A 25,843-nucleotide genomic window follows, 5' to 3' on the forward strand; every position below is an offset into this window, starting at 1 on the left:
TCGCTGTCAACCTGTCGAGTGTTGAACTGACTCGCCATGCTCACCCGGAGTTCGCTGTCAACCTGTCGAGTGTTGAACTGACTCGCCATGCTCACCCGGAGTTCGCTGTCAACCTGTCGAGTGTTGAACTGACTCGCCATGCTAACCCGGAGTTCGCTGTCAACCTGTCGAGTGTTGAACTGACTCGCCATGCTAACCCGGAGTTCGCTGTCAACCTGTCGAGTGTTGAACTGACTCGCCATGCTCACCCGGAGTTCGCTGTCACCCTGTCGAGTGTTGAACTGACTAGCCATGCTAACCCGGAGTTCGCTGTCAACCTGTCGAGTGTTGAACTGACTCGCCATGCTAACCCGGAGTTCGCTGTCAACCTGTCGAGTGTTGAACTGACTCGCCATGCTCACCCGGAGTTCGCTGTCACCCTGTCGAGTGTTGAACTGACTCGCCATGCTAACCCGGAGTTCGCTGTCAACCTGTCGAGTGTTGAACTGACTCGCCATGCTAACCCGGAGTTCGCTGTCAACCTGTCGAGTGTTGAACTGACTCGCCATGCTAACCCGGAGTTCGTTGTCACCCTGTCGAGTGTTGAACTGACTCGCCATGCTCACCCGGAGTTCGTTGTCACCCTGTCGAGTGTTGAACTGACTCGCCATGCTAACCCGGAGTTCGCTGTCAACCTGTCGAGTGTTGAACTGACTCGCCATGCTCACCCGGAGTTCGCTGTCAACCTGTCGAGTGTTGAACTGACTCGCCATGCTCACCCGGAGTTCGCTGTCAACCTGTCGAGTGTTGAACTGACTCGCCATGCTAACCCGGAGTTCGCTGTCAACCTGTCGAGTGTTGAACTGACTCGCCATGCTAACCCGGAGTTCGCTGTCAACCTGTCGAGTGTTGAACTGACTCGCCATGCTCACCCGGAGTTCGCTGTCACCCTGTCGAGTGTTGAACTGACTCGCCATGCTAACCCGGAGTTCGCTGTCAACCTGTCGAGTGTTGAACTGACTCGCCATGCTAACCCGGAGTTCGTTGTCACCCTGTCGAGTGTTGAACTGACTCGCCATGCTCACCCGGAGTTCGCTGTCACCCTGTCGAGTGTTGAACTGACTCGCCATGCTAACCCGGAGTTCGCTGTCAACCTGTCGAGTGTTGAACTGACTCGCCATGCTAACCCGGAGTTCGCTGTCACCCTGTCGAGTGTTGAACTGACTCGCCATGCTAACCCGGAGTTCGCTGTCAACCTGTCGAGTGTTGAACTGACTCGCCATGCTCACCCGGAGTTCGCTGTCAACCTGTCGAGTGTTGAACTGACTCGCCATGCTCACCCGGAGTTCGCTGTCAACCTGTCGAGTGTTGAACTGACTCGCCATGCTAACCCGGAGTTCGCTGTCAACCTGTCGAGTGTTGAACTGACTCGCCATGCTAACCCGGAGTTCGCTGTCAACCTGTCGAGTGTTGAACTGACTCGCCATGCTCACCCGGAGTTCGCTGTCACCCTGTCGAGTGTTGAACTGACTCGCCATGCTAACCCGGAGTTCGCTGTCAACCTGTCGAGTGTTGAACTGACTCGCCATGCTAACCCGGAGTTCGTTGTCACCCTGTCGAGTGTTGAACTGACTCGCCATGCTCACCCGGAGTTCGCTGTCAACCTGTCGAGTGTTGAACTGACTCGCCATGCTCACCCGAAGTTCGTTGTCACCCTGTCGAGTGTTGAACTGACTCGCCATGCTAACCCGGAGTTCGCTGTCAACCTGTCGAGTGTTGAACTGACTCGCCATGCTCACCCGGAGTTCGCTGTCAACCTGCCGAGTGTTGAACTGACTCGCCATGCTCACCCGGAGTTCGGTGTCAACCTGCCGAGTGTTGAACTGACTCGCCATGCTAACCCGGAGTTCGCTGTCAACCTGTCGAGTGTTGAACTGACTCGCCATGCTAACCCGGAGTTCGCTGTCAACCTGTCGAGTGTTGAACTGACTCGCCATGCTCACCCGGAGTTCGGTGTCAACCTGTTGAGTGTTGAACTGACTCGCCATGCTCACCCTGAGTTCGCTGTCAACCTGTCGAGTGTTGAACTGACTCGCCATGCTCACCCTGAGTTCGCTGTCAACCTGTCGAGTGTTGAACTGACTCGCGACCGGCGTAGAATCCTCCTGCTTATTAGTTGGGACATTTAATTATGTTAACAATGCCAAATCTTTTCATCAGTCTGGAAAAACAAGGGGATCTATTCCCTGAAACGCTGAATATTTGAAAAGGCAAGATATATGGAGCTTCGCTCACACCTGTGGAACCGAATTGTCCTCAAAGATTTGTTAAGTCATATTATGATTTAAAGAAAGGTCCTAACTTCACTTAACCAAGCAGACAACGTAAATACGATAGTAATTATGGAGAGGGTAGATTATGACGGAAAAATGAACATTATAAGACAGGGATACTTACGTTCTTAATAAGAACCCATTGGACCAGGTTAATGTTTGTATGATAAACAACTTTGAACTTTACCAAGAGGTAATGACGTCGACGACCCTTCCTTATATGTAAGGTTTGATTAAAACCCACAAGCCAGGTTTTCTATGGAGATCTTTTATTAACACTGTAGGATCAGTAACATACAGCTTGTCAATATGGTTGTTAAAAATATTAACTACATTGCATGGGAACATTTCTGAAGCTCACATAAAAAAAAACAGTGTTGATCTCCTTGACAAATTGCTACTTAAATATATTTAATATTAAATCTAAGATATATATATTTTATTCGTTAAGATCAGATCGATTTCCATGATTTATGGCAAAAACAAAGTTTGATTCGTCTTATTTAGCAAAGAGAACGCCTACCAAATAGGTAAAATTGGACGATTACGCTTATTAGGCACGATATATATATATATATATATATATATATATATATATATATATATATATATATATATATATATATATATATATATCATGGTGAGCGAAAATTCACGACGCTCTAACTCACTGGACCATACAGTCCTACAAGAATCACGCACCCAGCAGAGCTAGGCGTTGTACCAGCCTCCCCAAGCAGTATATATTTTCACTTGACTTATTCGGCAAGAGGAGCGTTGCAATTTAAGCCAAAATCACTAATTTTACCTATTCGGCACGGCATATATATATATACACTCACGCTTCTCTATGTATAAGTATGGGTTAGAACAAAGCGCAATCACACTGTGTGTGTGTGTGTGTGTGTGTGTGTGTGTGTGTGTGTGTGTGTGTGTGTGTGTGTGTGTATGTGTGTGTGTATGTGTGTATGTGTGCGTGTGTGTACTCACCTAATTGTAATCACCTAATTGTGGTTGCAGGGGTCGAGACTCAGCTCCTGGCCCCCGCCTCTTCACTGATCGCTTCTAGGTCCTCTCTGCTCCCTGAGCTTTGTCATACCTCGCCTTAAAGCTATGTATGGTTCTTGCCTCCACTACGTCACTTGCTAGGCTATTCCACTTCCTGACGACCCTATGACTGAAAAAATACTTCCTAACATCCCTGTGACTCGTCTGAGTCTTCAGCTTCCAATTGTGGCCCCTTGTTCCTGTGTCCCCTCTCTGGAACATCCTGTCACTGTCCACCTTATGAATTCCACGCAGTATCTTGTATGTCGTTAACATGTCTTCCATGACCCTTCTGTCCTCCAGTGTCGTCAGTCCGATTTCCCTCAACCTTTCATTGTAGGACATACCCCTGAGCTCCGGACCTAGCCTTGTTGCAAACCTTTGTACTTTCTCTAACTTCTTGACGTGCTTGACCATGTGTGGGCTTCAAACTGGTGCTGCATACTCCAGTATGGGCCTGACGTACACAGTGTGGAGCGGTTATCTGGTTGATGTGTGCCTCCGGAGACGTGCTCTGTGTTATGGTCACCCCAAGAGTGAGGTTTGCAGTCTTTGTCCACCTAGCCTATATACTGTCTGCGGTCTTCTTTGCCCTTCCCCAATCTTCAGGACTTTGCATTAGACAGGGTTGAATTCGAGAAGCCAGTTTCTGGACCACGTGTCCAGTCTGTCCAGGTCTCTTTGTAGTCCTGCCTGATCCTCATCCGATTTAATTGTTCTCATCAGCTTCACATCATCTGCGAGCAGGGACACTTCAGAGTCTATCCCTTCCATCATGTCATTCACATATATCAAAAATAGCACTGGTCCTAGAACTGACCCCTGTGGGACCCCGCTCGTCACAGGCGCCCACTGTGATACCTCTTCACGTACCATGACTCGTTGTTGCCTCCCTGTCAGGTGTTCTCTGATCCATTGCAGTGCCCTCCCTGTTATACACGCCTGCTCCTCCAGCTTCTGCACTAATCTCTTGTAAGGAGCTGTGTCGAAGGCCTTCCTGCAGTCCAGAAAAAATGCAATCCACCTACCCCTCTCTCTCGTGTCTTACTTCTGTTACCTTGTCATAAAACACCAGAAGGTTTGTGACACAGGATTTGCCTTCCATGAATCCATTCAGGTTGTAATTTATAATCCTGTTCGGTTCGGTTCCAGGTGCTCCACCACTCTCCTCCTGATAATCTTCTCCATGACTTTGTATACTATACACGTCAGAGACACAGGTCTGTAGTTTAGTACTTCGTTTCTGTCTCCTTTCTTAAAAATGGGGACTACATTTGCCGTCTTCCATATCTCAGGTAGTTGCCCAGTTTCTAGGGATATATTGAAGATTGTGGTTAGTGGCACGCACAGTGTCTCTGCTCCTTCTCTAAGGACCCTCGGGGAGATATTGTCCGGTCCCATCGCCTTTGAGGTATCAAGGTCACTTAGCAGCTTCTGCACCTCTTCCTCCGTTGTTCGTATGTCATCCAACACCTGTTGGTATATTCCCTGTTGATGTTCCCCTCTGTGCTGCCTTTCCAGAGCCCTTCAAATTTTTATTGTAAATACTGTGTGTGTGTGTGTGTGTGTGTGTGTGTGTGTGTGTGTGTGTGTGTGTGTGTGTGTGTGTGTGTGTGTGTGTATGTCATTTATCACTTTGAGGATATATAGATTGTTACATATTTTCATGACTCACGAAGTCGTAATAATATTATTACAAACAAACCAGGGAACGGGTGGGGTTTGAACGTATGGCCTGGAGTTTCAACGAGTCACTTACCCTGGGTTCAAATCCCACTCGTTCTGTGGTTTATTATTACAAACTCTGTCAAAGGCTAAATATTTCAAGATTATTGTAATTGCTCTTATAAAAAAAATCCACCGACCAATTCTTTTTAAATCATTTACCTTCAGCCCAACGTAGCTCGTCTTGACTGCCAGAACTCACTCTTCCACAGGTTGCGTATCCTTTCCTGCATGAAGTTCCTTTCATCACACTGGCTACTCCAGGGATGGACCCGCGACAGAGTGCCATCCTGGGCAACGTTCTTAACCCTGCTTACGTCCCTATGCATTTCGACTTCCCAAAACCCATGAGCGTATGGCATCGCCTCCTCAACTTCTTAGATCATAGTGTGATGTCGTTTTACTGGCGGAAATGGGCGATCGTCCCACTCATACAGAAGGAGGTGAGAAGTAAGCTGTCACAGGAACATCTCAAAGTTGAAGAGGGTGAAGTACCTCACCAAACATTGGTTTCAATAATTTTGTTGTATATTGTTAAAAATAATTTGCGGCATGTAATATGTGACTTTATGTTACTTATACAACGTAAGTTTGTTGTATGAGTGTTGAAGGTACGTGCAGTAATGTTTGTGGCAACCCTCAGATCTCAGCTCAGTTCCCGAAGCTGCCGCCGTTATTGCAGCTGGAGAGAAACTTGAGCCTAACACTACTCAACACCCACTTCTCTATTAGTATGCCGCTGCCTCTTCTGCCCTCTCAGGTGGAAGTGGGCTCCATGCACTGTCGCCCCGGCAACCCCTTGCCTCAGGTCAATTGTTTTGCTTCAAGTGCTTCCCATATACTGTCTTCTTCATATGATATATCATTCAGGGACCTTATTTAAAAAACATAATCTGTACATGTGCAAAAATTAACATAGTATACTACTTTTGCCAGGAGCTGGAAACATGGATCACGGGCGCAGGATCATCTGGCGTCATATACTTCACTCTGGGTTCTATGACTCGCAGCACATCAATGCCAGTTCAGTATCGAGACTTGTTCATCAAGGCCTTCCGCAGGCTGCCTCAACGAGTCATATGGAAGTACGAGGGAGAGTTGGAGGACATTCCTGACAACGTGATGATCAGCAAGTGGCTTCCCCAACAAGACATTCTTGGTAAGTTCTAGTGTGTATAGCAGCGTCGGTTATAGCCTAGACTAGTATGTATAGTAGCCTCAGTTATAGCGTGGACATATTCTATCTTTTCAGTATTTGTTGTATTGCATGTAGTATGAATAATTATTATCTGTGCGAGACAAACCACGCTGGGATGGAAATCTTTAAATCAAGATCTTTCACAGGTCTCCGTGCGTCATCAGGAACTATGTTATGTTGCAAGAACAGCAACAGGTAGATGAGGGGTAAGTTTTCTCATAGGAAGGTAACTTGTTGACGCTAGCGTCAACACGCTGGACTTAGTTTACTCATTATTCAACACTATCACGTTTTCTGGTGGTTTACATATATTGTAATTGATCTACGATCTTCTCCCCGTTTAACAATTTCTGTGAAATATTATTTTTCTCTGGCGTTTCCTCCTCTGTCTGATATGCTCTACTTAGCTCCAGTTTATTTACTTTGTACAGAAAATGCAATAACGACGTTTTTCTTAACACATCGGCCACCTTCCATCGAAAAAGGGGAATCACTTTAACCATCTTTTATTCAATCCCTGTCTTGCCAGAAGCGTGCTGGTATCACACTTGAGAAGATCTTCTGAACTTCTGTATCCCGACATCTCCTTCAGTGTATAGGAACTGTATTTTGCACCTCCAGGCCTCATGTACGACTAAATGTTTTCCTGAAATCTCTTCATAAATGTTACCTTGCTCACCCTCAAACAACACGTCAGATCATTAAACTCACTTGTCGCCTTGCAATCCTGTCTAACAATCTCACACAAGCCTATTAGATGTCTAAGCCTCTAACACTCAAAGCGTCCTTTACCCCCTCCCACTAACTCATACTAGGACACTCCTTGTCTTTATTTCTCTCCATCCGAAATTAATTGAGCTCATAGTATTCCTGCTTTGTTTATTCCTTTCTAAATGCCTAAACCCTTCAACATCCCCTAACCAGCACCTTGAACTCCACACCTTCTAATATAATGGCTTCAAATTCTCTGCAAAATATTCACACCACACTTTGTTCTCAGACACATTATCTCCACTGCTTCCAGCCTCCTCCTCGCTTTAACCTTTAAAACCCACGCTTTACACCCATATAAAAGCGTTGGTTCGTCTATCTTCTGGTACATTCCGATTTTTGCCTCCAATGACGAAGTTCTTTCTTTCCATATATGGATTAATCCATCAGCCACCGTTTTCCACTTTTCAAATATATGGTTTACCTCATCTTTCATATCTAATTTCTCCTTGTGGAAAGATCTTGATGTTCCTAGTATCAGTGATGGGATTATTGAAATTAACACTATGTTTAGTTTGTGAAAACTTGCAGTCCTAATACATTTTAAAACCTACACGAAGTGGATCATTGTGGACAGCCAAATAATTTCACTCTTCCTGGAAGCTGTGTTCATTTAATGTCACATATCTGAGAGCCTTTTCCATGAAGCTTATTACTAGTAATCCCTTCCTTAAATCACTTCCAAAGTTACTGCTCAAAACAGTTCCTGGGACAATACTTATCCCTACTATCTTACATCCCAGATTTATACGTCCTGGTCGTCATCCTAGCCCTCTCCACCTTGATGTATCCAAACTACCACATTAACCTCTCCTAAGCCATCTGCATTATACAGTTGTTGATTCCACATCACTTCTTAATTTAAGTATGCCTCGGGCAAGACAGGAGTGGAATGAATAATGATGAAAGTGTTTCTTCCTCTTCGGGTCACCATACCTCGGTGGAAAACGGCTGATTTTTTAATAAAATAATATAGGAATAAACGGAAGAATATATAAACAATATGATGTCATACCCGATGTATCGTTGACTCTGACCTACACTTCTCACATCCAAGTTTGACTGAAATATTGCTTTCTCTCAATTTCTGCAAATTGTTGCCTTTCCCACACTCCAAAGTGCGCGAAAACGTAAAAAAAGAAAATTTGTCTTTCTTCACTCTGATCAACGTTTTCATTCACTGATGATTGCTCAACACCTTGTAACTGAAAACTTCCTTCGCACCCTCTAACTCTTGCTGGAACAATCCGTCTTTTTTTTTTCTCCCCATCTCTCCCAGATTTATCCACTCTCTTGGTTATCCACTTTTACTCTAGCATTCCTTAATCACCAAACTATATTCAGATCTCCTTCGCAGCTCTCTTGATTTATACCAAGCACTCTGGTTGTTCCTCACCATGCAACTAACACTGGTTGTTCCCTACCATGCAACTAACACTGGTTGTTCCTCACCATGCAACTAACACTGGTTGTTCCTCACCATGCAACTAACACTGGTTGTTCCTCACCATGCAACTAACACTGGTTGTTCCCCACCATGCAACTAACACTGGTTGTTCCTCACCATGCAACTAACACTGGTTGTTCCTCACCATGCAACTAACACTGGTTGTTCCTCACCATGCAACTAACACTGGTTGTTCCCCACCATGCAACTAACACTGGTTGTTCCTCACCATGCAACTAACACTGGTTATTCCTCACCATGCAACTAACACTGGTTGTTCCTCACCATGCAACTAACACTGATTGTTCCCCACCATACAACTAACACTGGTTGTTCCCAACCATGCAACTAACACTGGTTGTTCCTCACCATGCAATTAACACTGGTTGTTCCCAACCATGCAATTAACACTGGTTGTTCCCAACCACGCAACTAACACTGGTTGTTCCTCACCATGCAACTGACACTGGTTGTTCCTCACCATGCAACTAACACTGGTTGTTCCTCACCATGCAACTAACACTGGTTGTTCGTCACCATGCAACTAACACTGGTTGTTAATCACCATGCAACTAACACTGGTTGTTCCTCACCATGCAACTAACACTGGTTGTTCCTCACCAAGCAACTGATGCTGGTTGTTTCTCACCATGCAACTAACACTGGTTGTTCCCCACCATGCAACTAACACTGGTTGTTCCCCACCATGCAACTAACACTGGTTGTTCCTCACCATGCAACTAACACTGGTTGTTCCTCACCATGCAACTAACACTGGTTGTTCCTCACCATGCAACTAACACTGGTTGTTCCTCACCATGCAACTAACATTGGTTGTTCCTCACCATGCAACTAACACTGGTTGTTCCTCACCATGCAACTAACATTGGTTGTTCCTCACCATGCAACTAACATTGGTTGTTCCTCACCATGCAACTAACATTGGTTGTTCCCCACCATGCAACTAACATTGGTTGTTCCTCACCATGCAACTAACATTGGTTGTTCCTCACCATGCAACTAACACTGGTTGTTCCTCACCATGCAACTAACACTGGTTGTTCCTCACCATGCAACTAACATTGGTTGTTCGTCACCATGCAACTAACATTGGTTGTTCCTCACCATGCAACTAACACTGGTTGTTCCTCACCATGCAACTGACACTGGTTGTTCCTCACCATGCAACTAGCACTGGTTTTTCCTCACCATGCAACTAACACTGGTTGTTCCCCACCATGCAACTAACACTGGTTGTTCCCCACCATGCAACTAGCACCGGTTGTTCCTCACCATGCAACTAACACTGGTTGTTCCTCACCATGCAACTGATACTGGTTGTTCCTCACCATGCAACTAGCACTGGTTGTTCCTCACCATGCAACTAACACTGGTTGTTCCCCACCATGCAACTAGCACTGGTTGTTCCTCACCATGCAACTAACACTGGTTGTTCCTCACCATGCAACTGATACTGGTTGTTCCTCACCATGCAACTAACACTGGTTGTTCCCCACCATGCAACTAGCACTGGTTGTTCCTCACCATGCAACTAACACTGGTTGTTCCTCACCATGCAACTGATACTGGTTGTTCCTCACCATGCAACTAACACTGGTTGTTCCCCACCATGCAACTAACACTGGTTGTTCCCCACCATGCAACTAACACTGGTTGTTCCTCACCATGCAACTAACACTGGTTGTTCCTCACCATGCAACTAACACTGGTTGTTCCTCACCACGCAACTAACACTGGTTGTTCGTCACCATGCAACTAACACTGGTTGTTCGTCACCATGCAACTAACACTGGTTGTTCCTCACCATGCAACTAACACTGGTTGTTCGTCACCATGCAACTAACACTGGTTGTTCGTCACCATGCAACTGACACTAGTTGTTCCTCACCATGCAACTAACACTGGTTGTTCCTCACCATGCAACTAACACTTGTTGTTCCTCACCATACAACTAACACTGGTTGTTCCTCACCATGCAACTAACACTGGTTGTTCCTCACCATGCAACTAACACTTGTTGTTCCTCACCATACAACTAACACTGGTTGTTCCTCACCATGCAACTAACACTGGTTGTTCCCCGCCATGCAACTAACACTGGTTGTTCCTCACCATGCAACTAACACTGGTTGTTCCTCACCATGCAACAAACTCTGGTTGTCCCCCACCATACAATTAGCACTAACACTGTGTATTCCATGATCTGCTAACTGTGTTTTCCGCAGCTCACGACAACGTGAAGTTATTCATCACGCACGGTGGTATTGTCAGCATGCAAGAGTCCTTATACCACGCTACACCTCTTCTCGTTCTGCCCATCTCCGCCGACCAACCCAAGAACGGCATGTTTGTCAGGAACTCAGGACTGGGAGACACTTTAATTTGGGAGGAACTGACTGAGGATGTTATCGTCAACACTCTCACCAAGATTATCAGTGACCCTAAGTATGTGTGTGTGTGTGTGTGTGTGTGTGTGTGTGTGTGTGTGTGTGTGTGTGTGTGTGTGTGTGTGTGTGTGTGTGTGTGTGTGTATGTGTGTGGCAGTGTGTGTGTACTCACCTCTTTGTGGTTGCAGGAGTTGATTCATAGTTAATGGCCCCGCCTCTTCACTGGTCGCTACTAGGTCTTCTCTCTCTCCCTGCTTAATGAGCTTTATCATTCCTCGTCTTAAAACTATGTATGGTTCCTCCCTCCACTACGTCATCTGCCAGACTATTCCACTTCCTAATGTCCCTTTGACTCATCTGAGTCTTCAATTTCCAATTGTGACCCCTTGTCTCTGTGTCTCATCTCCGGAGCATCATGTCATTGTCCACCTTGTCAACTCCTCGCAGCATTTTGAATGTTGTTATCATGTCTCCCCTGATCCTCCTGTCCTTCAGTGTCGTCAGGCCGATTTCCCATAACCTTTCTTCGTAGGACATTCCCCTTAGCTCTGGGTCTAGCCTTGTTGCAAACCTTTGCACTTTCTCTAATTTCTTGACGTGTTTGACCAGGTGTGGGTTCCAAACTGGTGCTGCATACTCCAGTATGGGCCTGACGTACACGGTGTACAGAGTCTTGAACGATTCCTCCCTGAGATATCGGAACACTATTCTCAGGTTTGCCAGGCGCCCGTATGCTGTAGCAGTTATCTGGTTGATGTGTTCCTCAGGAGATGGTGTGTGTGTGTGTGTGTGTGTATGTTTGTGTGTGTGTGTTCTCACCTAATTGCACTCACCTAATTGTGGTTGCAGGGGTCGAGACTCAGCTCCTGGCCCCGCCTCTTCACTGATCGCTAATAGGGCCTCTCTCTCTCTCTCTGCTTCCTGAGCTTTGTCATATCTGGTCTTAAAGCTATGTATGGTTCCTGCCTCCACTACGTCACTTGCTAGGCTATTCTACTTCCTGACGACTCTATGACTGAAGAAATACTTCCTAACGTCCCTGTGACTCGTCTGAGTCTTCAGCTTCCAATTGTGACCCCTTGTTTCTGTGTCCCCTCTCTGGAACATCCTGTCTCTTTCTACCCTATCTATTCCACGCAGTATCTTGTATGTCGCTATCATGTCTCCCCTGACCCTTCTGTCCTCCAGTGTCGTCAGGCCGATTTCCCTCAGCCTTCCATCGTAGGACATTCCCGTGAGCTCTGGGACTAGCCTTGTTGCAAACCTTTGTACTTTCTCTAACTTCTTGACGTCCTTGACCAGGTGTGGGTTCCAAACTGGTGCTGCATACTGCAAACTGGTGTGTACTCACCTAATTGTACTCACCTAATTGTGGTTGCAGGGGTCGAGACTCAGCTCCTGGCCCCGCCTCTTCACTGATCGCTACTGGATCCTCTCTCTCTCTGCTTCCTGAGCTTTGTCATACCTCTTCTTAAAACTATGTATGGTTCCTGCCTCCACTACTTCACTTGCTAGGCTATTCCACTTGCTGACAACTCTATGACTGAAGAAATACTTCCTAACGTCCCTGTGACTCGTCTGAGTCTTCAGCTTCCAGTTGTGACCCCTTGTCCCTGTGTCCCCTCTCTGGAACATCCTATCTCTGTCCACCTTGTCTATTCCCCGCAGTATCTTGTATGTCGTTATCATGTCTCCCCTGACCCTTCTGTCCTCCAGTGTCGTCAGTCCGATTTCCCTTAACCTTTCCTCGTACGACATTCCCTTGAGCTCTGGGACTAGCCTTGTTGCAAACCTTTGTACTTTCTCTAACTTCTTGACGTGCTTGACCAGGTGTGGGTTCCAGACTGGTGCTGCATACTCCAGTATGGGCCTAACATACACAGTGTACAGTGTCTTGAACGATTCCTTATTGAGGTATCGGAACGCTATTCTCAGGTTTGCCAGGCGCCCGTATGCTGCAGCGGTTATTTGGTTGATGTGTGCCTCCGGTGATGTACTCGGTGTTATGGTCACCCCAAGGTCTTTCTCCCTGAGTGAGGTCTGTAGTCTTTGTCCACCTAGCCTATATTCTGTCTGCGGTCTTCTTTGCCCCTCCCCAATCTTCATGACTTTGCATTTGGCTGGATTGAATTCGAGGAGCCAGTTACTGGACCACATGTCCAGCCTCTCCAGGTCTCTTTGCAGTCCTGCCTCATCCTCGTCCGATTTAATTCTTCTCATCAACTTCACGTCATCTGCGAACAGGGACACTTCAGAGTCTATTCCTTCCATCATGTCGTTCACATATATCAAAAATAGCACTGGTCCTAGAACTGACCCCTGTGGGACCCCGCTCGTAACAGGCGCCCACTGTGATACCTCTTCACGTACCATGACTCGTTGCTGCCTCCCTGTCAGGTATTCCCTTATCCATTGCAGTGCCCTTCCTTTTATGTGTGCCTGATCCTCCAGCTTCTGCACTAATCTCTTGTGGGGAACTGTGTCAAAGGCCTTCCTGCAGTCTAGGAAAACGCAATCTACCCAACCCTCTCTCTCGTGTCTTACTTCTGTTACCTTGTCATAAAACTCCAGGAGGTTTGTGATACAAGATTTGCCTTCCATGAACCCATGCTGGTTTTCATTTATAATCTTGTTCCTTTCCAGGTGTTCGACCACTCTCCTCCTGATAATCTTCTCCATGACTTTGCACACAATACATGTCAGAGACACAGGTCTGTAGTTTAGTGCCTCGTTTCTGTTTCCTTTCTTAAATATGGGGACTACATTAGCTGTCTTCCATTTCTCAGGTAGTTGCCCAGTTTCAAGGGATGTGTTGAAGATTGTGGTTAGAGGCATACACAGCATCTCTGCTCCTTCTCTAAGGACCCATGGGGAGATGTTGTCCGGTCCCATCGCCTTTGAGGTGTCAAGGTCACTTAAGAGCTTCTTCACCTCCTCCTCAGTTGTTCGTATGTCATCCAACACTTGTTGGTATATTCCCTCTTGATGTTCCCTTCTGTGCTGTCTTCCCACAGCCCTTCCTGTCTCTACTGTAAAAACTTCCTTAAATCTCCTGTTCAGCTCCTCACATACCTCCTGATCATTTCTTGTGAGTTCTCCACCTTCTGTCCTTAATCTGATCACCTGGTCTTTGACTGTTGTCTTCCTCCTGATGTGGCTATACAACAGTTTCGGGTCAGTCTTGATTCTCGATGCTATGTCATTTTCATACTGTCGCTGGGCCTCCCTCCTTACCTGTGCGTACTCATTCCTGGCTCTGCGACTGATCTCCCTATTTTCGTGTGTTCTCTGCCTTCTGTACTTTTTCCATTCTCTATTGCACTTTGTTTTTGCCTCCTTACACCGTCGGGTAAACCAGGGGCTTGTTCTGGTCTTCCCGTTGTTACTGTTGCCCTTGGGAATGAACCTTTCCACTGCCTCCTTGCATTTTGTTGCTACATATTCCATCATTTCATTTACTGGCTTTCCTGCCAGTTCTCTGTCCCACTGGACCTCCCGCATGAAGTTCTTCAACCCTATGTAGTCCCCTCTTTTATAGTCAGGCTTTTCCCATTCTACTCCTGTTATTCTCTCCACTTGCAGCTCTACTATGTATTCAAAGCACAGAACCACGTGGTCGCTAGCTCCTAGGGGACTCTCATACTTGATATCCTCAATGTCTGAGCTGCCCAGGGTGAACACAAGGTCCAATCTTGCTGGTTCATCCTCCCCTCTCACTCTGGTAGTGTCCTTAACATGTTGGTGCATGAGGTTTTCCAGCACCACGTCCAACATCCTGGCTCTCCATGTTTCGGGACCCCCATGTGGCTCCAGGTTTTCCCAGTCAATCTCCCTGTGGTTGAAATCCCCCATAACCAGCAACTTTGCTCTGCTGGAGTGAGCTCTTCTTGCCACCTCAGCAAGTGTGTCCACCATTGCTCTGTTGCTCTCTTCATATTCCTCTCTTGGCCTCCTGCAGTTCTGTGGTGGATTATACATCACTGCAATGACCACTTTGTGTTCCCCAGACTGAAGTGTACCTGCTATGTAGTCTCTTTCTCCTGTCTCATCTATTCCTTCCATTTTCTCGAATTTCCATCTGTTTTTTACGAGCAGAGCAACCCCACCTCCCCCCCTACCCCTTCTATCTTTCCTCATGATCTGGTATCCTGGTGGGAAGATTGCATCTGTTATTGTCTCCATGAGTTTTGTTTCTGTAACTGCTATGATGTCTGGGGACTTCTCATTGATTCTTTCTTGCCATTCCTCATGTTTATTCGTTAATCCATCTGCATTTGTGTACCAAACCTTCAACTTCTGTTCTAATACTGTAACTGTGGTGCGGGGGGGGTGGAAACAGAGGGATCGGTGTGTGATGGTTGGTTTGGAATGTTCAGTTGCCTTGGGGGTGTCGTGGCTGGAGTCCTTCTGCAGGTGTTTCTGGGGGGTGCGCTTGTCCTTCCATTTGATCCTGGGTTATTCTGCTCTCCTTTTTCATTTCCTCCCATTTCTCCTTTCGTTTTTGAACTCTCTCTTTCATTGTCTTCCTTTCGTCCTGTGTTCTGTCTCGGTCGAGGTACACACTCCGGAACTCCTGCTTGCCTCTCAGCCGTGCTTTCTCCTGCAGGATCATGTGTGTGTGTGTGTGTGTGTGTGTGTGTGTGTGTGTGTGTGTGTGTGTGTGTGTGTGTGTGTGTGTGTACTCACCTAATTGTACTCACCTAATTGTGATTGCAGGGGTCGAGACTCAGCTCCTGGCCCCGCCTCTTCACTGATTGCTACTAGGTCCTCTCTCTCTCTGCTTCCTGAGCTTTACCATACCTCTTCTTAAAGCTATGTATGGTTCCTGCCTCCACTACTTCACTTTCTAGGCTATTCCACTTGCTGACAACTCTATGACTGAAGAAATACTTCCTAACGTCCCTGTGACTCATCTGAGTCTTCAGCTTCCAGTTGTGACCCCTTGTTCCTGTGTCCCCTCTCTGGAACATCCTATCTCTGTCCACCTTGTCTATTCCCCGCAGTATCTTGTATGTTGTTATTATGTCTCCCCTGACCCTTCTGTCCTCCAGTGTCGTCAGTCCGATTTCCCTCAACCTTTCCTCGTACGACATTCCCCTGAGCTCTGGGACTAGCCTTGTTGCAAACCTTTGTACTTTCTCTAACTTCTTGACGTGCTTGACCAGGTGTGGGTTCCAGACTGGTGCTGCATACTCCAGTATGGGCCTAACATACACAGTGTACAGTGTCTTGAACGATTCCTTATTAAGGTATCGGAACGCTATTCTCAGGTTTGCCAGGCGCCCGTATGCTGCAGCAGTTATTTGGTCGATGTGTGCCTCCGGTGACGTGCTCGGTGTTATGGTCACCCCGAGGTCTTTCTCCCTGAGTGAGATCTGTAATCTTTGTCCATCTAGCCTATACTCTGTCTGCGGTCTTCTTTGCCCCTCCCCAATCTTCATGACTTTGCATTTGGCAGGATTGAATTCGAGAAGCCACATGTCCAGCCTGTCCAGGTCTCTTTGCAGTCCTGCCTTATCCTCATCCGATTTAATTCTTCTCATCAACTTCACATCATCTGCGAAGAGGGACACTTCAGAGTCTATTCCTTCCATCATGTCGTTCGCATATATCAAAAATAGCACTGGGACCCCGCTCGTCACAGGCGCCCACTGTGATACCTCTTCACGTACCATGACTCGTTGTTGCCTCCCTGTCAGGTATTCCCTGATCCATTGCAGTGCCCTCCCTGTTACATGCGCCTGATCCTCCAGCTTCTGCACTAATCTCTTGTTGGGAACTGTGTCAAAGGCCTTCCTGCAGTCTAGGAAAACGCAATCAACCCACCGATTCATAGGTCCTGGCCCCGCCTCTTCACTGGTCGCTACCAGGTCCACTCCCTGCTCCATGAGCTTAATCATACCTCTTCTTATAGCTATGTATGGATCCTGCCTCCACTCTTCAGACTGTTCCACTTCCTGACAACTCTGTGACTGAAAAAAAATACCTCCTAACATCCATCAGACTCATCTGAGTCTTCAGCTTCGAATTGTAACCCGTTGTCGCTGTGTCCCATCTCCGAAACATCCTGTTCCTATCCACCTTGTCAATTTCTCTCAATATTTTATATGTCGTTATCATATCCCCCTTATCCTTCCTGTCCTCCAGTGTCGTCAGCTCGATTTCCCTTAACCTCTCCTAGTACGACATTTGCTGTATTTTGGGAACTAGTATTGCCGTAAACCTTTGCACTTACTCTAATTACTTGACATGCTTGACCAACTGTGGGTTTCAAACTGTTGCTTCAAACTCCATTATGGACGTGACGTACACGGTGTACAGTCTTGAATGATTCTTTAGTGAGGTGTCGAAACGCTATTCTTAGGTTTGCCAGACAGCCACATACATCTAGACACTCTTACCTCCTCCCAAGAACTCGACACTCCTTTCACCAACACAGACATTAAAACTCTCCTCAGACACCTTCCTCCAAAGGCTCCTGGTGCCTCTGGCCTAAACCATATTATCCTGAAACACCTTCCTGACTCTATCATTACTGCCTACACAAACCTCCTCAATGCCTCCCTTGCCTCTGGATACTTCCCTTCCCTCTTCAAAGCTGCTACTGCTATCCTCCTTCCTAAACCCAATAAAGACCACTCTGACCCTAGAAACTATCGCCCTATCAGCCTCCTCGAAACTTTAGGAAAACTCTTTGAAAAACTCATTAATCATCGCCTTCGCAGATACCTGGAACATAATTCTCTACTTTCAGATGGCCAGTTTGGCTTCAGAACACACAGATTCACACAGGATGCCATTAACATCATTCTCAACTACATCCACATAAACACAAAACAAAGAAACAGGACAGCCCTGGTTGCAAAAGACGTTGAAAAAGCTTTTGACACTGTGTGGCACGAGGGGCTCAAGTACAAACTCTGCACTAACTTCAACCTGCCTCTCAATACTCGTAAACTCCTCTGCAACTTCCTAGACGGCCGTACCATGAGAATCAAATTCCAAGGCTGTTACTCTGACTACTTCACACTAAATGCTGGAGTACCCCAGGGATCTGTCCTTTCCCCTACCCTCTACATTTTATACACTAACGACATTCCAACACCTGTATACCACAACTCCATCACACTAGCCTATGCAGACGACATTACACAACTTATCACTCATGCCAATATAGATACACTCACACACAAAACACAAAATGAGGTTGACAGGATAGCCATCTGGGAACAAAAATGGAGGATCAAAACCAATGCAGCAAAATCCAGCATTACGTATTTTAACTACAGGAAACGTGATCCTCCATTACCTGTCGAACTCAGAACAGCTGACACCCGCACTTACTTCCCTATCACGCAATCTGTCACTGTCCTTGGCGTTAATCTTGACTACCTTCTTCGTTTACACGGACACATTCACTCAAGGCATGCAATAGCTAGTAAGGCCCTTGCGGGCCTCTACAAGCTGAAACATGCCTCTCAACGCACCAAACTGCACCTCTACAAATCCCTAATACGTCCTCTGATAACTTACTCTCCTCTAGCCCTCTCTCTTGCAGCAAAAACAAACTTACTTAAACTGCAGCGTGTCCAGAACAAGGCGCTGCGCTGGGTGCTTGATGTCAGATGGGAGGACTTCGCCACAAGGGAGTCTCTCCATGCCCAGTTAGACGTCCCTGCGCTGAATCTGTACTGGAAGAGGCTCAGTGACAGACAGATAGACAAACTTGAGACACGACATGACTACTGGACCTCTCTCCTTGACGAAGACATTCGACATTCGCAGACCCACAAACCAACACAACCTTTTCTACTCCTTGCATGATCCTGCTCCTAACCCTACTTACAAATAACCTTGGATCCGCTGACAGGTACCTTCTAAGACAGGTACCATTCTCTGACCCACGTTCGCCTTATCTTTTTTGGGTTAAGACATGACTCAGTTCTGCACTCCTCTCTAGCTCTAAACGTCGCAAGTCCCTTACTCCCAGCTCACCCCACCGGAGTCCCAACAGAAGAACCGGAATTTCTCTTTTCAATATCTGTCCCACGATCGCCTTTGCTGCTGGGTTAAGCCCTGGCTCTATTTCTACGACTAAGAACACTCCTCTCCAGCACTATTCTTCGTCTGTCCCGTCTTCCCCGCTCATCCCATTTGGGATCTTACCTGAACTTTCGTTCGTTCGTTCATATGCTGCAGCAGTTACTTGGTTGATGCGCACCTCATGAGATGTGCTAGATATTATGCTCACCCCAAGAACCTTTTTCTTGAGTGAGGTATGTAGTCGTTGACCCCGTAGACTGTACTCTATGTGGGGTCTTGTTTGCCCTTCCCCCATCTTCATAACTATGTATTTGGTGGGATTAAACTACAGGAACCAGTTACTGGACCAGGCTTGCAAGCTGTCCAGATCCCTTTGTAGTCCCTCCAGATCCTCATCCGACTGGATTATTCTCCTCATTAGCTTCATATCGTCTGCAAACAGGGATACCTCTGAATCCATCCCTTCCGTCATGTTTTTACATATTCCAGAAACAGCACCGGAATGACCCCTGTGGAACCCCGCTCGTCACCGGCGCCCACTCTGACACCTCGTCACGTACCATGATTCGTTGTTGCTTTCCGATTTGGTATTATCTGATCATTTCCTGTTATACCTGCCTGGTCCTCCAGCTTTTGCACTAATCTCTCGTGAGAAACTGTGTCAAAATCCTTCTTACAGTCCAAGAAAATGTTATCTACCAACCCTTGTCTCTCTTGTCTTAGTTACGTCGCCTTGTCGTATAACTCGAGTGAGTGAGTGTGTGTGTGTGTGTGTGTGTGTGTGTGTGTGTGTGTGTGTGTGTGTGTTATTCCTACTCATTAGAATAATATTATCATCAGTGATTGAAGTGTTCATCATTATTTTTTAACACACAGGACGTCTTACACATGTGATGGAATTTTCCACCAACTCTTTACCCCTGATAACACGACGGGGAGGGGGGGGGGAAGGTGAAGAACCAGACACATCCCCATTAAGGGGTAAAGGGAGTAAGTAACCAGAGTATCCCCCTCTGTCTCTTTACCTTTGCTCATGGGGAACCTAATGTAATATTACAGTTCTTAAGATATGTGTCCTTCAAGGCTCAATTTAGATTTGATCCTGTCTCACAAGGCTATGATTTTTATTTAATCAATGTCTGACAGTCCCAGTAGCTTAGAACACTGTCAGTGTTCAAACCATTTGCCATATATTGCAACCTTCTGTCCAGTGCCTAGCCTCGTGGAATTTTCAAATGGGTGACACTCCACGATTAATTAAAGGAGGTTTAGTGTGCGAGAGGCTTGGACTTCCAGCAAGCATGCGTGAGCGTGTTATGCAACAATAGTATGCAATACCGACAAGATGAAAATTTAGACACAAGTGCAACATCTGGGTGTCTTTAATTTAAACATTTCGCCATCCAGTGGTTTTATCAACGCAGCTTCTAGAACATAATTTGAAGACAGTAGAACTATATACAAATTAAGGCCCCACTTCGAGGGACCTTAATTAACGACACTGCTATTATCAGCAAATTAACCGATCGCTGTATAGAGCCCAGAAGACCCGAGTAAGCGATTAGTGGATCCTAAATTTGCAACGGATTCACAAGAGCATGGCACAAACGTGACTTCTTGTTAGCGTGCACTGTGACTCACCCTAAGACAGTATGGGAGCTCACCGCTGTCAGTCACTACACCTGTACAGGCATAGTGAGTGACACTGGTAACCATAAGGTCACGTGACTAGCACACTTGGTGACGTCTCCACCATCCCAGTGCCCTGGGTAGTCAGCCTCTGTGCAAAGGAAGTAAGTGTCGATACAGACACCTGACAGAGGTACCACTGATATAGTTTGCCTCTCTTAATTAGGGAAACCCCACCTGTGAGAAATTCGGAACTGCTAGAGTTTACGGTGAGTTTGACTGTGTGATTAATTAATCTCAAGTCACCAGGTTTTATTCTTTATAGATGCCCAAGTCACCTTAATACCTCCTCTTCAACCCTGTGAATTATTCTTTAGGTAACTCCTCAACTACTCTTAATATCTATGCTCAGAATTCTCTGCATTATAAGTATACCACACATCTCCCTCCAACAAGACATCGCTGCCTCCTCATCCTCGATAAAATATTCAAAACCTATCTTTCATACCTTTATAACAATGTTGGTACCACTACTCTCTAGAACGATTATCTTTTTTTCCATCCATGGATAAAGTTCTCTGTCTTCAGGCGGGGTAGAGGTCGGCCAAGGAAAGGCTGGAGGGAGGGGATAAAGGAGGTTTTGTGTGCAAGAGGCTTGGACTTTCAGCAAGCATGCGTGAGCGTGTTATACAACAATGGCATGCAATACCAACAAGATGAAAATTTAGACACATACACATGTGCAACATCTGGGTATCTTTAGTGTAGACGTTTCGCCATTCAGTGGTTTTATCAGTACAGCTTCTAGAACATAATTTGAAGACAGTAGAACTATATACAAATGAGGTAATCAGTCCCTCAGTCTTGGAGTTGGTTTGCGCAGCACCTCGGCTAGTCACAGTGTTGTTATTGATATATATATATATATATATATATATATATATATATATAAGTGAACAGTATTTAGATAAGGCTAAAGAGGTCTTTGTGGCATTTATGGATTTGGAAAAGGCGTATGACAGGGTGGATAGGGGGGCAATGTGGCAGATGTTGCAAGTGTATGGTGTAGGAGGTAGGTTACTGAAAGCAGTGAAGAGTTTTTACGAGGATAGTGAGGCTCAAGTTAGAGTATGTAGAAAAGAGGGAAATTTTTTCCCAGTAAAAGTAGGCCTTAGACAAGGATGTGTGATGTCACCATGGTTGTTTAATATATTTATAGATGGGGTTGTAAGAGAAGTAAATGCGAGGGTCTTGGCAAGAGGCGTGGAGTTAAAAGATAAAGAATCACACACAGGGTGGGAGTTGTCACAGCTGCTCTTTGCTGATGACACTGTGCTCTTGGGAGATTCTGAAGAGAAGCTGCAGAGATTGGTGGATGAATTTGGTAGGGTGTGCAAAAGAAGAAAATTAAAGGTGAATACAGGAAAGAGTAAGCTTATGAGGATAACAAAAAGATTAGGTGATGAAAGATTGAATATCAGATTGGAGGGAGAGAGTATGGAGGAGGTGAACGTATTCAGATATTTGGGAGTGGACGTGTCAGCGGATGGGTCTATGAAAGATGAGGTGAATCATAGAATTGATGAGGGAAAAAGAGTGAGTGGTGCACTTAGGAGTCTGTGGAGACAGAGAACTTTGTCCTTGGAGGCAAAGAGGGGAATGTATGAGAGTATAGTTTTACCAACGCTCTTATATGGGTATGAAGCATGGGTGATGAATGTTGCAGCGAGGAGAAGGCTGGAGGCAGTGGAGATGTCATGTCTGAGGGCAATGTGTGGTGTGAATATAATGCAGAGAATTCGTAGTTTGAAAGTTAGGAGGAGGTGCGGGATTACCAAAACTGTTGTCCAGAGGGCTGAGGAAGGGTTGTTGAGGTGGTTCGGACATGTAGAGAGAATGGAGCGAAACAGAATAACTTCAAGAGTGTATCAGTCTGTAGTGGAAGGAAGGCGGGGTAGGGGTCGGCCTAGGAAGGGTTGGAGGGAGGGGGTAAAGGAGGTTTTGTGTGCGAGGGGCTTGGACTTCCAGCAGGCATGCGTGAGCGTGTTTGATAGGAGTGAATGGAGACAAATGGTTTTTAATACTTGACGTGCTGTTGGAGTGTGAGCAAAGTAACATTTATGAAGGGATTCAGGGAAACCGGCAGGCCGGACTTGAGTCCTGGAGATGGGAAGTACAGTGCCTGCACTCTGAAGGAGGGGTGTTAATGTTGCAGTTTAAAAACTGTAGTGTAAAGCACCCTTCTGGCAAGACAGTGATGGAGTGAATGATGGTGAAAGTTTTTCTTTTTCGGGCCACCCTGCCTTGGTGGGAATCGGCCAGTGTGATAATAAAAAAAAAATAATATATATATATATATATATATATATATATATATATATATATATGCAGGATACGCCACGGGGGGGGGTGGAAATCTATAGCTCAAGTACTTTCACACTTCTCAGTGCGTCATCAGTTGCTGTGCAATGTTGCAAGGTAGCAACCAAAGCAGGGAGAGAGGTCTCAGAGTAGCGTAGGTGTCACCGGCCACGGTTACCCTTAGGATAACCGTGGTTGCTCCCTTGCAACACTGCACAGCAACTGATAACGCACTGAGAAGTGTGAAAGTACTTGAGCAATAGATTTCTACCCCCCTGTCCTTCGTGGCTTGTCTTGCATAGTTAAGATCGCCTGTCTGCGATTAAGATAGATAGATAGATAGATAGCTTAAAATGCCCTGTATGAAACTGAACACATTTAGTACAAAACTTGTTAATGATTTATTTTCTTCTGGCACTTCACTTATCACAAGCAGATACAAAGAGAAAGCTACGAGGATGTCGGTGGGTGTCAGGGATCAAGTAACACCGCCCAGGGAGTTGGCAGTGTTCTGGACGGAGTATGTCATTCGTCACCGTGGAGCCACCCAGCTCAGGTCTCCGGCTGCTCAACTCTCCTGGGTGGAGTTCCTCATGCTGGATCTCCTCTTCCTATTTCACATCACTTTCTTCATTCTTTTCTACTTCCTGCGTCGCATCTTCAGAGTGGTTAATGTTAAAATCTTCCGTAGAGACGGCAAGTCAAAGAAGAAGAACGATTAGACTGTCTTCTTTGTATCTAAAAATATTAAGAATGTTTTTCTAGTATCTAAATGAGTTAAAAATGCATAAGTCTGTATAGCCCTTGTGGCTTAGCGCTTCTTTTTGATTATATTAATAATAATAATAGTTTTCGTATAACTACTGGAAATAGCTTACTAGTATCTAGAAGTTAGAATCTTCCAAAGGCTTCATTAAAGCTAGACGAACTGAGATTGACTTCTTAGTAGCTGGAAGAATTAGAATTTTTTTATAGGATTAGAAACAACATTCTATTAACTAGCTGATGAAAGAATTCAAAGAAGCATAAACTGTAAATATTTGGAATTTATATCAAAAACATTTGTAAACCTTCAGAAATATTAGGATGGCCATTGCCGATGATTTTATGTACAATTAAAGATAGGATGTCAGAAAATATAGAATTGGTGATTAAAAACTTTTTATTAGTTAATAACAGTCTTCAGATATATGTACTAATAAAGGTTAAACCAATGAGTTTATTTCTTTGAGTAATAAACTGCGTTCTGTCTCCATTTAATATTTCCCATGTTTAGTGATGAGTTAAACTCTTAAGACACTTGATCATTATATTGAGGAGAAAACCCAGATGATTTACCATATGTGTTGCGCTACAGCTGAAGGCGGGTCATTATATGGCCGAAACCCGCGTTAGGTAACTCTTCTCCTATTTACTGATCAATCTTACCTCTGATAAACCAATATTAACACAGGAAATACTGATATCCAAGTAGGGAACTTACGAACTGGTTCATGTCACTGATACTCCTCCCACGATTTTCTTCTTTCAATGTAACAGCGTAAGACCTTTCAATGGTTAATGCAAAGATTAACCTGACTGCATATACCCATCAACCACACCACCTGTACCATCAACCACACCACCTGTACCATCAACCACACCACCTGTCCCATCAACCACACCACCTGTCCCATCAACCACACCACCTGTCCCATCAACCACACCACCTGTACCATCAACCACACCACCTGTACCATCAACCACACCACCTGTCCCATCAACCACACCACCTGTCCCATCAACCACACCACCTGTCCCATCAACCACATCACCTGTACCATCAACCACACCACCTGTACCATCAACCACACCACCTGTCCCATCAACCACACCACCTGTGCCATCAACCACACCACCTGTACCATCAACCACACCACCTGTACCATCAACCACACCAGCTGTACCATCAACCACACCACCTGTGCCATCAACCACACCACCTGTACCATCAACCACACCACCTGTACCATCAACCACACCACCTGTACCATCAACCACACCACCTGTACCATCAACCACACCACCTGTACCATCAACCACACCACCTGTACCATCAACCACACCACCTGTCCCATCAACCACACCACCTGTACCATCAACCACACCACCTGTACCATCAACCACACCACCTGTACCATCAACCACACCACCTGTCCCATCAACCACATCACTTGTACCATCAACCACACCACCTTTACTATCAACCACACCACCTGTACAATCAACTACACCACCTGTACCATCAACCACACCAACTGTACCATCAACCACACCACCTCTACCATCAACCACACCACCTGTCCCATCACCACACCACCTATGCTATCAACCACAGCACTTGTACTATCACCACACCACCTGTACCATCAACCACACCACCTGTACCATCAACCACACCACCTGTCCCATCCCCACACCACTTCTATCATCAACCACACCACTTGTACCATCAGCCACACCATCTGTATCATCACCACACCACCTGTACTATCAGCCGCACCACCTGTATCATCACACCACCTGTCCCATCACCACACCACTTCTATCATCAACCACACCACTTGTACCATCAACCACACCATCTGTATCATCACCACACCACCTGTACTATCAGCCACACCACCTGTATCATCACCACACCACCTGTCCCATCATCACACAACCTGTACCATCAACCACACCACCTGCACCAACACCACACCACCTGTACCATCAACCACACCACCTGTACCATCAACCACAACACCTGTCCCATCACCACAACTACCGCCACCATCTTTACGACAATTACCACTACCACCAAAATAGTGTTTCGATCACTGCACGGTCAGGGAGAGGATTCTCAACCAACCCGGCCTCT

At 45.9% G+C, this 25,843-nt stretch overlaps 1 protein-coding gene across 2 annotated transcripts in view; it reads left to right on the top strand.

Moving 5' to 3' along the window:
* LOC128689808 (UDP-glycosyltransferase UGT5) overlaps positions 1–24,158 on the top strand; it is a 53,317-nt gene extending 29,159 nt beyond the window's left edge. For both annotated transcript variants that reach the window (XM_053778296.2, XM_053778297.2), the window contains exons 4-8: positions 5,297–5,527; positions 5,728–5,892; positions 6,021–6,243; positions 10,747–10,966; positions 23,378–24,158. In XM_053778296.2, the coding sequence (XP_053634271.1) occupies positions 5,297–5,527; positions 5,728–5,892; positions 6,021–6,243; positions 10,747–10,966; positions 23,378–23,663 (1,125 nt within the window). In that variant the 3' untranslated portion in view covers positions 23,664–24,158. The remainder of the gene's footprint in view (positions 1–5,296; positions 5,528–5,727; positions 5,893–6,020; positions 6,244–10,746; positions 10,967–23,377) is intronic.
* The last annotated feature ends 1,685 nt before the right edge of the window (positions 24,159–25,843 follow it).

Source organism: Cherax quadricarinatus, chromosome 22 (assembly GCF_038502225.1).
Source record: "Cherax quadricarinatus isolate ZL_2023a chromosome 22, ASM3850222v1, whole genome shotgun sequence".
Lineage (NCBI taxonomy): Eukaryota > Metazoa > Arthropoda > Malacostraca > Decapoda > Parastacidae > Cherax > Cherax quadricarinatus.